At 38.0% G+C, this 14510-nt stretch overlaps 1 protein-coding gene across 3 annotated transcripts in view; it reads left to right on the top strand.

The window, feature by feature from the left end:
* BRINP3 (BMP/retinoic acid inducible neural specific 3) overlaps window positions 1-14510 on the top strand; it is a 200131-nt gene that overhangs the window by 149253 nt on the left and 36368 nt on the right. For all 3 annotated transcript variants that reach the window (XM_030494740.1, XM_030494742.1, XM_030494741.1), the window contains one exon: window positions 13377-13599. In XM_030494740.1, the coding sequence (XP_030350600.1) occupies window positions 13377-13599 (223 nt within the window). The remainder of the gene's footprint in view (window positions 1-13376; window positions 13600-14510) is intronic.

The following is a 14510-nucleotide window of genomic DNA, read 5'->3' as shown; positions in this document are numbered from 1 at the left end:
ACTGGATGTGACAGTCACACAGTCAGTCAATACATACAACCATAGCAAGTGATCATATTTGATCTTAAAATCTACATAAATCTCTTAGTACATCTTTTGTGGTTTAACCCTAGCCAGCAACTAATCACTGCACAGCCACTCTCACAATCCCCCTGCAATGGGATGGACGACAGAACTGGAAGAGTAAAAGTAAGAAAACTCGTGGGTTGATGTAAAAACAGTTTGCTAGGTAAAGCAAAAGCAGCACACAAGCAAAGCAAAACAAAGAATTCATTCACCATTTCCCATGGGCAGGTGTTCAGCCACCTCCTGGGAAACAGGGCTCCATCACACATAATGGTTACTTGGGAAGATAAACACTATAACTTCGAACGCGTCCCCTCTTTCCTTTCTCTTCCCCCAGCTTTATATGCTAAGCATGACATCATAAGGTGTGGCATATCCCTTGGGTCAGTTAGGATCAGCTGTCCTAGCTGTGTCCCCTCCCAACATCTTGTGCACCCCCAGCCTACTTGCTGGTGGGGTGCTGTAGCAAGCAGAAAAGGCCTTCACTCTGTGTAAGCACTGCTCAACAGTAACAAAACTATCACTATGTTATCAACACTGCTTTCAGCACAAATCCAGAACATAGCCTCATACTAGATGCTATGAAGATTAACTCTATCCCAGTCAAAACCAGCACAATTTCTAAGGAAAGAGAATATAACAGCCATTATTCCTGCAGGTAGAGACTCTTAAGTGCTGAGCACATAGTAATACATCTGTTGATTTTTTTTCTTTCAGTCAGTTTGAGTAACAAAATATAGCAACCATAGCCAGAGTAAAAAGATTTATTTAATTTACTAAAAGAAATTTATGCTTAAATAAAGTCAACACAAAACCAGACAGTTAAATAAAATGTAAAGTTAAATCTTTAACTGAAATAGATTAAATTTAATGTTAAAAAAAATAAATAGATAATGTAAATAAATTTAAATAGTATGAAGGTAGAAATCTTGGATGTCTGGTTGATGGAATGCGTTATGATGAAAGCCAATGACAAATCCAAATCTTCAAGATCAAATATGAATCACAGCATAAAGACACAGGAAACCTGGGGGAAAGAAGTTTGCATCATCATATAAGTACTAGCTTTTTCATCACGTCATACACTGTTGTCAACAGAAGTTCTGGAATCATCTTAATTAGGAATTACATTAATAGCTCCTAGCAATGCAAGGAGGTTGCATTAAGGAATGCAACCAGTATCCCTCATGTGATTCATTCTTCCTCCTCCTCTCCGTCAGACAAGCATTTTAAAATATTACTGTGATTATAGTGTGTCAGCTTCTTTCTGATGGATGACTCCAGCAAAACTGCAAGTCTGCATTTAGTCTGTGATGTTTAACCTTCACAATCCTTCTATCTAGTCAGAAAAATCTAATATAACATTGTTTACTATCCCAATAAGTCACAGATTTTGGCTATTTTTCTGGTGAGAATTCTTTGTTTCTAAAAACTGCTTTAGCAAAAGTCGGCACCATAGGATTCCTTTTTATTGCATTTCACAATCTTCAAATCAAAGTCATCTAGCTGACAAGTAAAAAGGTAATTCTTCCCAGCTGCCAAGCTTACAGATTGACTATATCGTGTAGACATCAACCTAGGTTCTAGCCTTCTCCCTTATTACCAGCAGTGATGACAACCCTAAGGTCTAATCAGTGCCCTCAATTATTCTCATGTAAGCTACAGTGATGTCATTGTAAAATTTTTCAAACTGCCTTTTAATGACAAGATGAAAATCATCTTGGTGATTGTAGGGTTCCCTATGTTCCTTCTAGTACAGGAGAAAAGAGAAAAAACCCGACCAACCAACCAAAAAACCTTCTGCATTCTAAGATAGACACTTTAAAATATAATTAATGTACCAAATGCCTCATTTACACCTGTTCCAAGTTATTAAAAGGAAGTAAAAAGGCAGAGTATAACTGCAGGTTTGATTTGTAAATGTCAGTTTAAACATAGATGTTGCGATATGTATATGCTGATTGGAAGAATATTCTTGTAATTATAATGGAAGAAAAGCTCCCAGACTGACTTTCAGACTCTATGTTGGGATCCCAAATCTTAAATAACATTGCAAGATTACTAGGTTTGATTTGGCATAAGACACAGACTGTAAATTTAGAGTCCCACACTGTCATTTGCAGTGAAGACAATTTCCAGTAGAAGTTCTGTCTTACCACAGTCCAGTGACATATTACTGCTTTTCCAGTTACTGTATTTCCATTAAAATGCATGTAACATAAGCTTAAACACAAAATCTGAAACTAAAACTGAATACAGGAGCATTTCTTCAATTTATAAAATTAACCTTGTTCTCTAACAAACTTTGTTTTCACTGATTCAGAAGGATGAGAGAACATACCCATGAAGAGGCCCTTGCAAAGCCCGTTGTACACAGTACACACAAGGTGTGATTGCACAGGTCATCCAGGTAACATAGTCTGTCCCTCTGTTGTCCAGAATAGACCGATTGCCATGCAAAGTGAGTCTAATTTGAAATCTTAATTGAAAGATTCCTTTTGAAAAGTCTGAAAAGACTCACTGGCAGTTGAAGGTGCTTTTTAATCATTGAGAATAAAGACTTCAATAAATATGGTTCAAACTATTTGCCCCTGAGAAGTACAGCGGTGGCTTTCTTTAAAACGTTGCTTACAGCTTCAGGCTCAAGGCCAAGAAAACTTAGCCCCCTGAGTCCTTAATATAATTATTGTTTTCTATATTATCTTGCAAGAGTGTTGATTTGCCTCCCAGTAATTAACTTTCCTATGTAGTTGTCAGGAAGTTTAATCAATAGCAAGAACAGATACACCAAGCTGTCATTTCTTCTGTGACCGGTGCTCCCTACCCTACCTCCTACCTCTCCCACCCCTGTGGCGTTGTCACTGTTATAATAGCATGAACAGGTGGGATGTGCATAATTTCTTCAGAGAGTCAGTGTCTAAATTGTTAATGTCCTACTCCGAAAATGAAGGTACAGCCAATTATATCCCATCAATATAATTGCCCCTCTTCTAAAACTAAAAGTGTGATATGACTCCTGCTAAATCAGCACCTGGCAAATCAAGTTTTACATGTCATTGCATTCTCAGAGACTTTAAACATTGGGATGACATTGTAATAAGAGGAGGAGCAGAAGGCATGATCTAATATAATTCTACTTATGTCCACCATGTATGGGACATAATGTAATTCGATTCAAAACTAGTGACAAAAAAAACTCATTCTTGGTGGAATTCCAATCTTCCTTGGCAGCTTTGGACTTTCTTTATTAAGAGGGATATCGCGCTGTGGCCTCTCTTTTCTGCTAGGGCAGTATTGTCTGTTCTGATTCACAGCTGCTTAAATCTCTTGTAATAGCTTAACACTGGTTATTTACTTCATTGTGTTTCCCAAGAACACTTTTCAGTTTCACTCATTCTCTTCTCTGAACTATCCTTCTTTGATACCTTACATGTTTATTTACCCACTTTTCAAACTGCAGGAGTTACCAGCATGACCAAGAACAAATAAGGTAACTTGAGGTTGTGTCTAAATCTACACATAAGTATTATGTACTATGCTTTATGTGCATTTATAGTGCTGTAGAAAGATAATAACAGCTAGCACTAAATAGAAATTGGAATATCCATGCTGGAGTAATACTTGTAAACCATGTTGAAATGATGAAAATATTTACAAAAAAATCCAAGATAGCCATAGATACATTTCTAAGAAACTTTTCTTGAAAGCGTACAATGAATTCCATGGAACATCCATTTTGAAGGGCAGTGATATGAACATTTTTAAAAGAATAATAAACCAAAATCACACCTGAAAGAGAAACTGGCAGGATGAAAGGAATGTGCTTCAAATGTTTGGATTTACAGAGACAGCTGTTAGTGTCTGACTTTTTGGTTTCTGAAAAGTGAGCTTGCTGTCAATGTCATATTTAGATTGAGAATAAGAAACTAGTCGCTTCTTGATTACAGGAAATCTGAGTCTGTTCAGCTCACAGCAGACTCTAAGAAAGATTATTATCTCCTGCCTAGTGAAACTTAAGAATTAATCCATGATTTGCAGGGTGATATTCTATCTTTACTACTAATTTTAACAGTTCAAGTTTTTCCTCTTTATCTGGCCACCAAGAAAGTCCCAAGGCTTGTAAGGGGAGTATCTGTTATGTCCTGTTCCTATCAGAGGTTACCATTACTATATACATATATATGTGTATATATATACACATACATATATATAAAACAAATATATACATGCCTATATATAACATATTGTAAAATCAGTTGTACTGTAACATTTACTTAAGGTTGCTCGGAAATTATATAGTAATGAAATGTCAGAGGATCTTTGTTCCTTACCAATTCCCTCACCTGAGCTGATGCTTAGCCTTGTACTTAACTCCTTGCAAAGCCTAAGTTTTAGAGGAGCTATCCCTGCAGCATTCCTCACTTAAAAAAACAAAAACCAAACCACAAAAAACAAAAAACCAGAAAAAACCACCACAAACCTACCCCACTACAAGAATAATAAAAATTTTCTACCCCTGAGGCTTACAAAGCAGCTAGATTGTACCAGTTCAAAAAGCTTGTCCAATATTGTGATCAGCTTCTCTACACCTTCATATGCAGTCCATATCTTCCATTGCACATACATTTCCTTCCTTCTCTTTGTCCTTCAGAAAATTTAAAACAGAGATCATTTGATTTAGAGAAGCAAATGTTTTAATTATAGGGAGAGCTGAAAGATTTAGACTAGATAGGGGGAAAAGGGAGGTGGAAAATTCAGCTTTACTATCTTTTATGTAAAGAAATAAGGTTGTTTCAAGCTGCAGTCTTATGTTTCCTTGAATAGGATTATTTTCACACATATTTCTTGGAACACAGCTGCTACTTCTTTGACAACTTAAGTAATGCATCATGAACAACTAAAATTCATTGCAACATAAAAACACATATATGTTCATTTTAGTACTTTGTTTTCTCCAGGCTTTTGAATCATAGTGGAATATTTTAAAAAACATGTATCTTTTATAAATCTCTTTAATAATATCTACAAAATATTGAGGCAGCACTTTATTGAACAGCAACCTTATCCAACCATTTAAAATGTAGGTCTTCTTGCTTTTTATTCTCTTAGACTACCAGCTTTGTGGTTTCAGGTTTCAGTTTACAGCTGACACTAGTATTTGACTTGCTGTCATATTTATTGCCCTGAGTACAATTAAAAGCATTGTTTTGGGAAAGGAATTATAATACCATGGTCACCTTGTTAGAGTAAAAGATTTCTCACATACAGTACAGTTATGTAAAAAGTGTGATAAACTGTTGGGGATTATGAGATCTTTCCCACCAGAACTCCTGCTCCTCACACTAATTGCAGCTATGACAGAGGACTCCAAGGAGGATGCAGTTGCCTGGAGCCATAAGCAAATATATTATTACTATCATTATTTGCAATACATGGCAACAATTAAATTTGGGGTCTATTGTGCTAACTGCCCTATAAAGACATAACGAGAGAGGCTTTTCTCTAAAGAGCTTGCAGTCTAAACAGAAAAGACAGTTGAAATGTAGCAGAGATAAAGACTTATCTACAGATTATTGCAAAATATCGAAGCAGATGTTTTGAAAAAAAAAGCCAAACCAGGAATACTCTTTCAATAATTGCAAAATGATGGTTTTTGTCAGAATACAGTAAAGCACTTTGACTTTCATTTTTAAATGTTTATTCATTTTGTAATTTCTGACTTTATAACTTTCATATTAAAATAAGAAATTAAATGTTGACATAAAAATGTAAAATTTATGTTATATCAAGGTGAAGTATTTTGACTGAGTCAACACAAACTAAAGCAAGAAAACCTTGCAATGTTCCTTTTAGACAATTTCAGAGAAAATAGAAGCATCTGGAGAATTTTAGAGAATATCAAAATATTTAGTTTGTATTCTAATTTTGGAATGCTAAAAATCCTTTCACATGATGGATTTTCTATTCTCTGCACAGTTCTACTTAAGAGCCTTCTTTGTTGTGAGATGAAGCTTTCCTTAGCTTTCGTGTAAAATTAATTCGTAGTCTTCTTTCCAGCTTCTAACCTATAAAAAAATAAACCAGTATTTATATTAAATAGTAAGCTTATTTTCAGCGTTAGCAGATAAGGTCAGCACTGAAATGGGCACAGAGGTTAAGCAAATTGGCACAGCAGGGTTGGATGGCTTGCTTTGTTACAGTGTGTCATCTTTTCTGTATGTAAATAGATTGCTGGAGTTACTAGAGATATTTCCGTAGTGTTTTTCAATGAAAGCTTTTGGACTGAATATTTCTTGATGTCTCTGACTCTTGCTTATTTTCCTTTTGCAATACTATCTGTTTATTTCGGCTTGTTATTAGAACGAATTGGCTCTCATGGGTCAGGGCCAGAGGAGAGATCAGCAAGGGTGACACTGAGGTGGGAGTGTGTTACAGGCCATTCAGTCAATGTCAGGAAATAGATGAAGCCTTCCTTAAGCCAGTCAAGGATATGTCTGGATTGTAGACCTTGCTTCTTGTGGGGAACTTTAACCTCCCTAACATCTGCTGAAAAGCCAACCCTGGGGGACATAAGCAGTCAAGGAGGTTTTTGGAGGATGCCAGGAATAACATCTTGATACAGATACTGGGTGGATCAACAGGAGTGACAACAGAACAGGACTGGCCATTCCCTAACAAGGAAATGCTATTTGGGGATGGGATAATCAATGACAACCTTGGCTGTAGAAGACACGAAATAATGGTGTTCAGGATCTGGAAAGGAGGGAGTGAGGAAAGCAGCAGAATGCAGACCAGGGCAGACCAGAAAAGAAGTCTTCACCTGATTCTGGAAACTGATAGGTGGCATTGCCTCTGAGGCAGCTCTGAAGACAAAGGAGCTCTGGAAAACTGGCCAGCTTTTAATGACAGCATCCTCCAGGCATAAGAACTGTCTATCCTGACACTCAGGAAAATACATAAATATACTTGAGAACCAGCTTTGCTAAATAGGGAATTCATGACAGAGATCCAAAGCAAAAAGGCAGCATATAGGAATCGAAGGAGAGCAACACTGTCTTCTCCTTTCTTGGACTGAAACTTACTTTGGCATCAAAGGAGTTGGAATCCTAGAAAGCCTATCTATCTGAAGCATCAGCAAGCACATCTCCTGCACAAATGACCCTGTTCTCCAGCTCACAGCAGCTTCCCTAATGGATCACTGTGACAGAGCAAACATGCATCATTAGTTAGTAGTCTGCTTGCCATGAGAAGGTGCTCTCCAAGAATGTGGAGTTAATAACATATATGAAACAGGATTAAAGCCAGGCTACTCTATCTTCCTTTTTAAAAATAAATACATATTGTTGATGTTTCACTTTTGTCTTTGGATTGTAGACAGGCTGCAACAGGGACAGGCTAACAAGGAAAATTTTACAAACATTGCACAGACATTTGGAAATGGTGATAGGAAAATCTAGAACCAGTGCTTGCAAGGAATGCCAAGAGCAACAAGAAAAGCTTCTATAGTTGCCTTAGTGGTAAAAGATTGAACAAGGAAATGTGGGCCTGTTGCTGAATAGGTTGAGTGATTTAGTGATTTATTTGTTTCAGCATAAACATATAAGGCAGAAGTACTCAGTGCCTTCTTTGCTTTCAGTCTTCACCAGCAAATATCCCAGGTCCTTGAGCTTAGTAAGGGGATTCAGGGGGGAGAGGAGCTAACAGCAGTGAGTAATGATGGAATAAAGGGTTAATTGAGGGAATTTGATCCATGATAGTCCATGGTATTCAACAGACTGTATCTGTGGGTATCGAGAAGACACCAGGCACTGCCCCTGTTGGACAAAGCCAGTGCCAGCCGGCTCCAAAAGAGACTGCCCAAAACTGAGCCTATCAGTGGCACTGGTGACATGTCTGTGGTAGCATATGTAAGAAATGGTAGAAAGCACTGCACAAGATATGGCTTAAAGGAACTATTGTTTTATCCTCCTGCTCATGTTATCCTGACTACAGAAGGTGAGATTGTTCTCTCCCTTTATACAGAGTGTGTCTTGGGCTGTGAGAAAATTCCTCTGATTATAACACCAATAGACTAGAAATAATCTCTGTTACATTGAAGGAACAGTTGCTGTATAATTTAAAAGAAAATTTTAGGTATGACAGTTTGAAAGCTCAGACATGGACTTGCTCTGTTTAATCTAGAGAAAACAAGAGAAGAAAGTGCAGTGATAATAAGTGGCATGTTAATATTGCCAGCATTATGTTACACAGTCAGATGTTAGCCCATGGTACGGTTATTAGCCTGGTATTCTGAATTCCCAAGCTAGTATAAAACTGTTGACTTCCAGGACGCCTCCAAAGATCCGCTGAAAGGGATCTTAGAAAACAGGCTAATAAGAGATATTTTGATGGCCTGAAAAATTCAAAAAAACCCACTCAGCCTCAGCTGTAACACAACCAGGACTGAGCCATGGTCTTGTAGGTGTGATAGTCTTCTATAGACCTTGTAATCCAAAATATCAAGGATATGCAAAATATTTGTGGCAGGTAGATCAGGGGTCCCGTTCTTTTTCAACACAGAGCAGGTAATATAGCCTCCATTTTCAAGAAGAGGAAAATGGAAGACCCAGGGAACTACAGACCAGTCAGTCTCACCTCTGTGCCTGGCAAAATCTTGGAGCAGTTTCTCCTGGAAAATACGCTAAGACACATGAAAAACAATGAGGTGGTTGGTGACAGCCAGCATGGCTTCACTAAGGGGAAATCCTGTCTGACCAGTTTGGTGGCCTTCTATGATGGGGCTACGGAACTGATGGAAAGGGGCAAAGCAGTTGACATCATCTACCTGGACTTGTGCAAAGCGTTCGACACTGTCCCGCATGACATCTTTGTCTCTAAGTTGGAGAGACATCAATTTGATGGATGGACCACTCACTGGATAAAGAATTGGCTGGATGGCTGCATGCACAGAGTTGTGGTCAATGGCTTAATATCCAGTTGGAGACCAGTAACGAGTGGTTTCCCTCAGGGATCGGTATTGGAACTGATCTTGTTCAACATCTTTGTCAGCAACATGGACAGTGGGATTGAGCGCGCCCTCAGCAAGTTTGCTGGCAACACCAAGCTGTGTGATTCGGTTGATGCACTGGAGGGAAGAGATGCCATCCAGAGGGACCTTGACACACTTGTGAGGTGGGACAATGCCAGCCTCATGAAGTTCAACCAAGCCAAGTGCAAGGTCCTACACCTGGGTCAGGACAATCCCAGTCACAGCTACAGGATGGGAGGAGAAGAGATTCAGAGCAGCCCTACAGAGAAGGACTTGGGGGTGTTGGTTGATGAGAAACTTAACATGAGCCAGCAGTGTGCGCTCACAGCCCAGAAAGCCAACCATATCCTGGGCCACATCAGAAGAAATGTGACCAGGAGGTCGAAGGAAGTGATCCTGCCCCTCTACTCTGCTCTTGTGAGACCTCACTTGGAGTACTGCATACAGTTCTGGTGTCCTCAACATAAAAAGGACATGGAGTTGTTGGAGCAAGTCCAGAAGAGGGCCACAAGAATGATCAGGGGGCTGGACCATCTGCCGTATGAAGAGAGGCTGAGAAAGTTGGGGCTGTTCAGCCTGGAGAAGAGAAGTCTTCTCATAGGAGCCTTCTAGTATCTGAAGGGGGCCTAGAAGGATATTGGAGAGGGACTTTTCGTCAGGGGCCGTAGTGGTAGAACAAGGGATAATGGGTTCAAACTTAAACAGGGGAAGTTCAGGTTAGATAGAAAAAAGAAGTTCTTTTCTGTGAGGTTCGTGAGGCACTGGAACAGGTTGCCCAAAGAAGATGTGAATGCTACATCCCTGACAGTGTTCAAGGCCAGGTTGGATGGAGTCTCAAGTGACTTGGTTTAGTGTGTGCTGTCCCTGCCCATGGCAGGGGGGTTGGAAGTAAATGATCTGAAGGTCCTTTCCAACCCTGACTATTCTATGGTTCTATGATTCTACCTCTTTTTCTTGTAGCAGAGCATTGTCACATCCTTTGATGAGGCTTACTGAATTTTTCTGGTCTTTGCTAGCTCTATATGAAGAATGTTAATCATTGCACCCAGCATTAAGCCCTGCTCTGTTACGAAATAGCAGTGAAAATCCAAGTTACAAGCTAAGTAGCTCTAGGTATTTGTTACAGCATAAATATGTCTGATATTAACCCGATTTCAGTAATAATCTTTGCTCCAATTGTAATATTTTTCATTTATTCTTTGCCACTGAAAATGATATAACATTTCAATCTCTAGACACCATTAATACAAGGAAGATTTACCTTGCAGAACGAGGGAAGTGAAAAACAGACGTGACCAGCCACAAAACGAAAATTAAACTTCTTTGATCAACCATTGCATATAATGTTTTACATTTTTCCCCGGTATTTGAAGTTAGTTAAAAATATGAAAAAAAAGAAAAAAAGGTATTGCATGTGCTATCCGTGTGCAAATAAATGAGGAAGTGCTGAAAGTGTATCATATGTGGTATCAAGTATCATGTTTTAAAAGCATCAATTTCTATGGCCCCCAGCACTGTAATACTGGCTGTTAATCCTCAGAAATGCCTGGTTACATGTTGATGAGAGTGTAACAGTTTAATCATCTTTCAGTGTTAGGAGTTCATGTTGTAGTTTCACAGATCATGAAATGTGTCTGTTTAAGATACGAGCACATTATCTTTTCTTCTGTTTTGCAGAAGGAGTTATGTAACCATGTTCATTTTATCTCTGTCTCTGTTTTACCTGTATTATGGTGCTCATTAGCATGATCATACAGGGCACAGGGATAGTCAAAGATGATGTTTGTTACAGGGAGAAAAAAAAGAATTTTCTTATTCAAAATGATTTTGCATTGCATGTTAAGGAGTATAAACCCTCCTTATCACTTCTAAACACTGCATCTGATTAGTTGTTAGCTATAGAGCTTATTGCCATTGTGCAAAGGACAGCAAATTGACAATGATTCTTAAAAAAGTTATTACAGCAATATGAAAACTGAAAAGGCATCTTCTGAGTATATTCTCTCCTCAGGGATTTAGGTTTATTTTTGACTTCATGAAACTGAGTTTAAGTAGATATACCAGTGTCTCAGAAGAACAGAAGGGAAATGAGAAGTTAACAATTAAAACAGGTAGTCAGGAATGCGGCTTATGGATCTGACGCTTCCTGGGTGTATAAGTGTACTCCTCTGCAGTCACTAAAGCTTGGCTGACTTGTACAAACTGCAGATCTCTGCTTTGCCAAATGACATACTTTGTAACAATTCCGTTAACCTTATTTACTTTTTTTTCCTTACTACCAGTTTGCCAGTTGTTAAATTTGTAAATGCACTCTTTAGGCTTGGCAGACTTTAACAAGCTAATGGGACTGCGCCTCCTTTAGACAAGCCAGACATAACCCTCTCTCATAGCATCTGTGCAAGCCTTGAAGGAAGCGAGGACTCATAAGTGTAGTGTAAGAAGACAAAGGCATAATTGTCACTTGGGAAGGGGAAGACAAGGACTGGTTTTCCCCAAACTGCAATGAGACTCATGGAGATACTTATTAATTTATTAAATACTTAAATTAAATTAAATTAAATTATTTCCAATTATTAAGCTACAAGCCCAGAAACAGATACTTCAGATACTTACTCTTTTTGGACAGACGATAAAAACCAACTTCTTAGACAAAACTAGGGAAGGGAAAAACTGAAAGATAAGATGCTCTGATTACTTGATAAAATAGACAGTTCCTTTTCCCAAACCCTTAATTTGTACCAGGGGCAGCAGAGGGCAGCAGTGCAGTCCTCAAGGGGAGAATAGTGTAGTGGACAACTTCCTCTTCCCAAAGAGGAATGCATGAGGAGAAAATAATAACACACTTCCAAGGAGCTCATACATGAATTTTTAAAACCACTTTATTAGATATAAGAATCATCATCTTTGCCCCTTGCCTTTCAGTTTACACATTCCAAAAGACCTTTCAATGCCTTTTGTCTTCTGATGAATATTCATCAGGAAATACTGTGCCAAGATAGGGCTGTCCTATTTCATGGTGGCTTCTTGTCTCTCAGGATATGGACAAGGGTCATTCTAGCTCATTTAGAAAAGATCTTTCTTCTCCACCTATAAAACATTTTCTCCAATCAACCCTCTCCCATGAGCAAACCCAAATTATAACAGTGTTAAATACTATGATTAACTCTAGTTTTAAGAGGGAGGCTACTTCAGTCAGTTGAATCATTGCATTCACATAGCCCGCTGAAGTGTAAACCACCAAAAAGGAGCATCTGGCAGGGTGAAAGCCAAACTGTGGGATAAGTGACTTCACTGCAGGAGCAAGCTGAAAATAAAAATGGATTGTGAAGGGTAGGAGGATAGCAGCAGGCAGGAGGACAGACTGGAAAATGTACTGATATATGGAAACAAGAAAGAAAAGGGATAAATATGTGCATTCAAGTGTGCTACTCATTTTCTCATTTTCCCTCAGTAATTAGAACCCTTTTAAATGGAAGTTCATTTAGGTTCAAAACGTACAAATAAACTTGTAAATTATCCTACTTATGCAAATAGACTCACTGATTAAGAAGATTCTGTTAATAGGATTCAGTCTATGCATCTTATGCGGACTGAGCTAGCAGAACAAATCACAAAGCATAGCATGTTTACAATAAAGTGATCTTGTGATTTAAGAACTCCTTTTTATCACTAGAGACAGGGACATGAGTCAAAAAGAAGTTATGGCAGACATTTTTGAAGTGTCAAAGTACCTTAAAATGCTTTGGAAGGCTCCATTTCAATTCTAAATACTTTTGAAAGTCTGATGGTTAAGGGCTGTCTCAGGTGAAATAACATTCCTTAAAGGGAGCTGGCCTGTAAAATCACATTTACTTGCTTTTTCTAAGTATTAGAATATACTCCTTTTAAGACAATTTCTTATCTCCTCCAAATGAGTCAATATATGTTGATCTTTAAATGCGTATTTATTTTTAGATTCTAGGTTTGAAGGTAAGAAACTGATTATTATTCAATCTTCATATTACTCAGGTAAAGAAATATTGACAGTGCTTGTATTTGTTTTGACATCAATTTAAAAATTATCTAAATATTTTCTTTTGCTGGGTTTATTCTAATATTACCACTAAAAATGTAGTTACCTTTCTACTTTGAAAGAGTTAAAACATTAAATTCTAAAATTGCAAAAGTTCACAGTTAAAAAAATTCGTTCAAGAAAAGACAAATTAGAAGTTAATTTTTGCTGCAATTATATAGCCTATGTAATTAAAGTTTTTTTTGTTTTTTGGGGTTTTTTTTTGTTTAGATGAATTCAAATTATTTATGAAAAGGCTGCCCATGAATTATTTCCTGAACACATCTACTGTAATGCATTTGTGGACAATGGATTCTAATTTTCAACGTCGCTATGAGCAACTAGAAAACAGCATGAAACAACTCTTCCTCAAGGCACAGAAAACTGTTCACAAGCTCTTTGGCCTTAGTAAGAGATGCCATAAACAGCCACTCATCCGCATACCAAGGCAGAGGTAAGAACGCCTATGAAAACCCTAGAAAATCAAACTGCTGTTTTGACAGTGAAATCTCCTTAAGGATATAGATGTGGGAATGTGTGCAGCATATGGAACATGCACAGTGTACAATCTTTATATTTGTAGGAGTTGAACCATCCCAGCTTTCAATATTGCTCCATTCAAGTTTTCCTAAATATGATGGGAAAGGTCAAAATAAAACCTGATTTGTATATGACTGTGTTATGTGAGGCAACTTTAAATTAACACCAGCATACAGATTCATCCCGTTTGGTCTGCCTCTGTTTTACAGAACCATGTTTTCAGTGGAAGTTGGCCAAGTGTAACAGTGCCAAATAATTGTATACTGAATACTGAATACTTATTCTGAAGCAAGCACAGCTATTTTGGGAACTTTACAGGTCATATACGGTATATACTACATATTATTGATTTCTTGTCTCATTTGTCAGATATGAATGCAATTTGAAAGGACACATAAGGAAAGAAAATAGAAGTGGTTTAGTCCTTCCTAGAAACAAAAAGATCCTGAAAGCTAGCTAGTCCAATCTATATTAACATAAAATGATTATAGTTGATTGCTGGTCAAAAATTGCTTTATTGAAATTAGTGGAATGACACTAGAATAAATCTGAAATGAATGAGCTTTAAAGAACATTATTCTTCTGACCACAAGCACTGTGGGCCTAGTCAATGAATCCTGCATTTAGCATGTGTCTCTGTCAATTTATCTAGTTTAGATTCAGTGTTCTGGAACTGCAAAGGGTACTTTACTCTCCCCTGCTTTCAGCTCTCCTTTTGCAAGCTAAGGCTCCATCAATTCTTCTTTGCCTCTTGGCGGCACTTAGCGAACCCTTCCCTTTTTCTTTCAGAAGGAGAAAGCTGTTATGGCTCTCATGCCCCCTTTT

Source organism: Strigops habroptila, chromosome 8 (genome assembly GCF_004027225.2).
Source record: "Strigops habroptila isolate Jane chromosome 8, bStrHab1.2.pri, whole genome shotgun sequence".
NCBI lineage: Eukaryota > Metazoa > Chordata > Aves > Psittaciformes > Psittacidae > Strigops > Strigops habroptila.
Note: the sequence above shows the minus strand (reverse complement) of the source record. Positions and strands in the feature narration are given on the sequence as shown.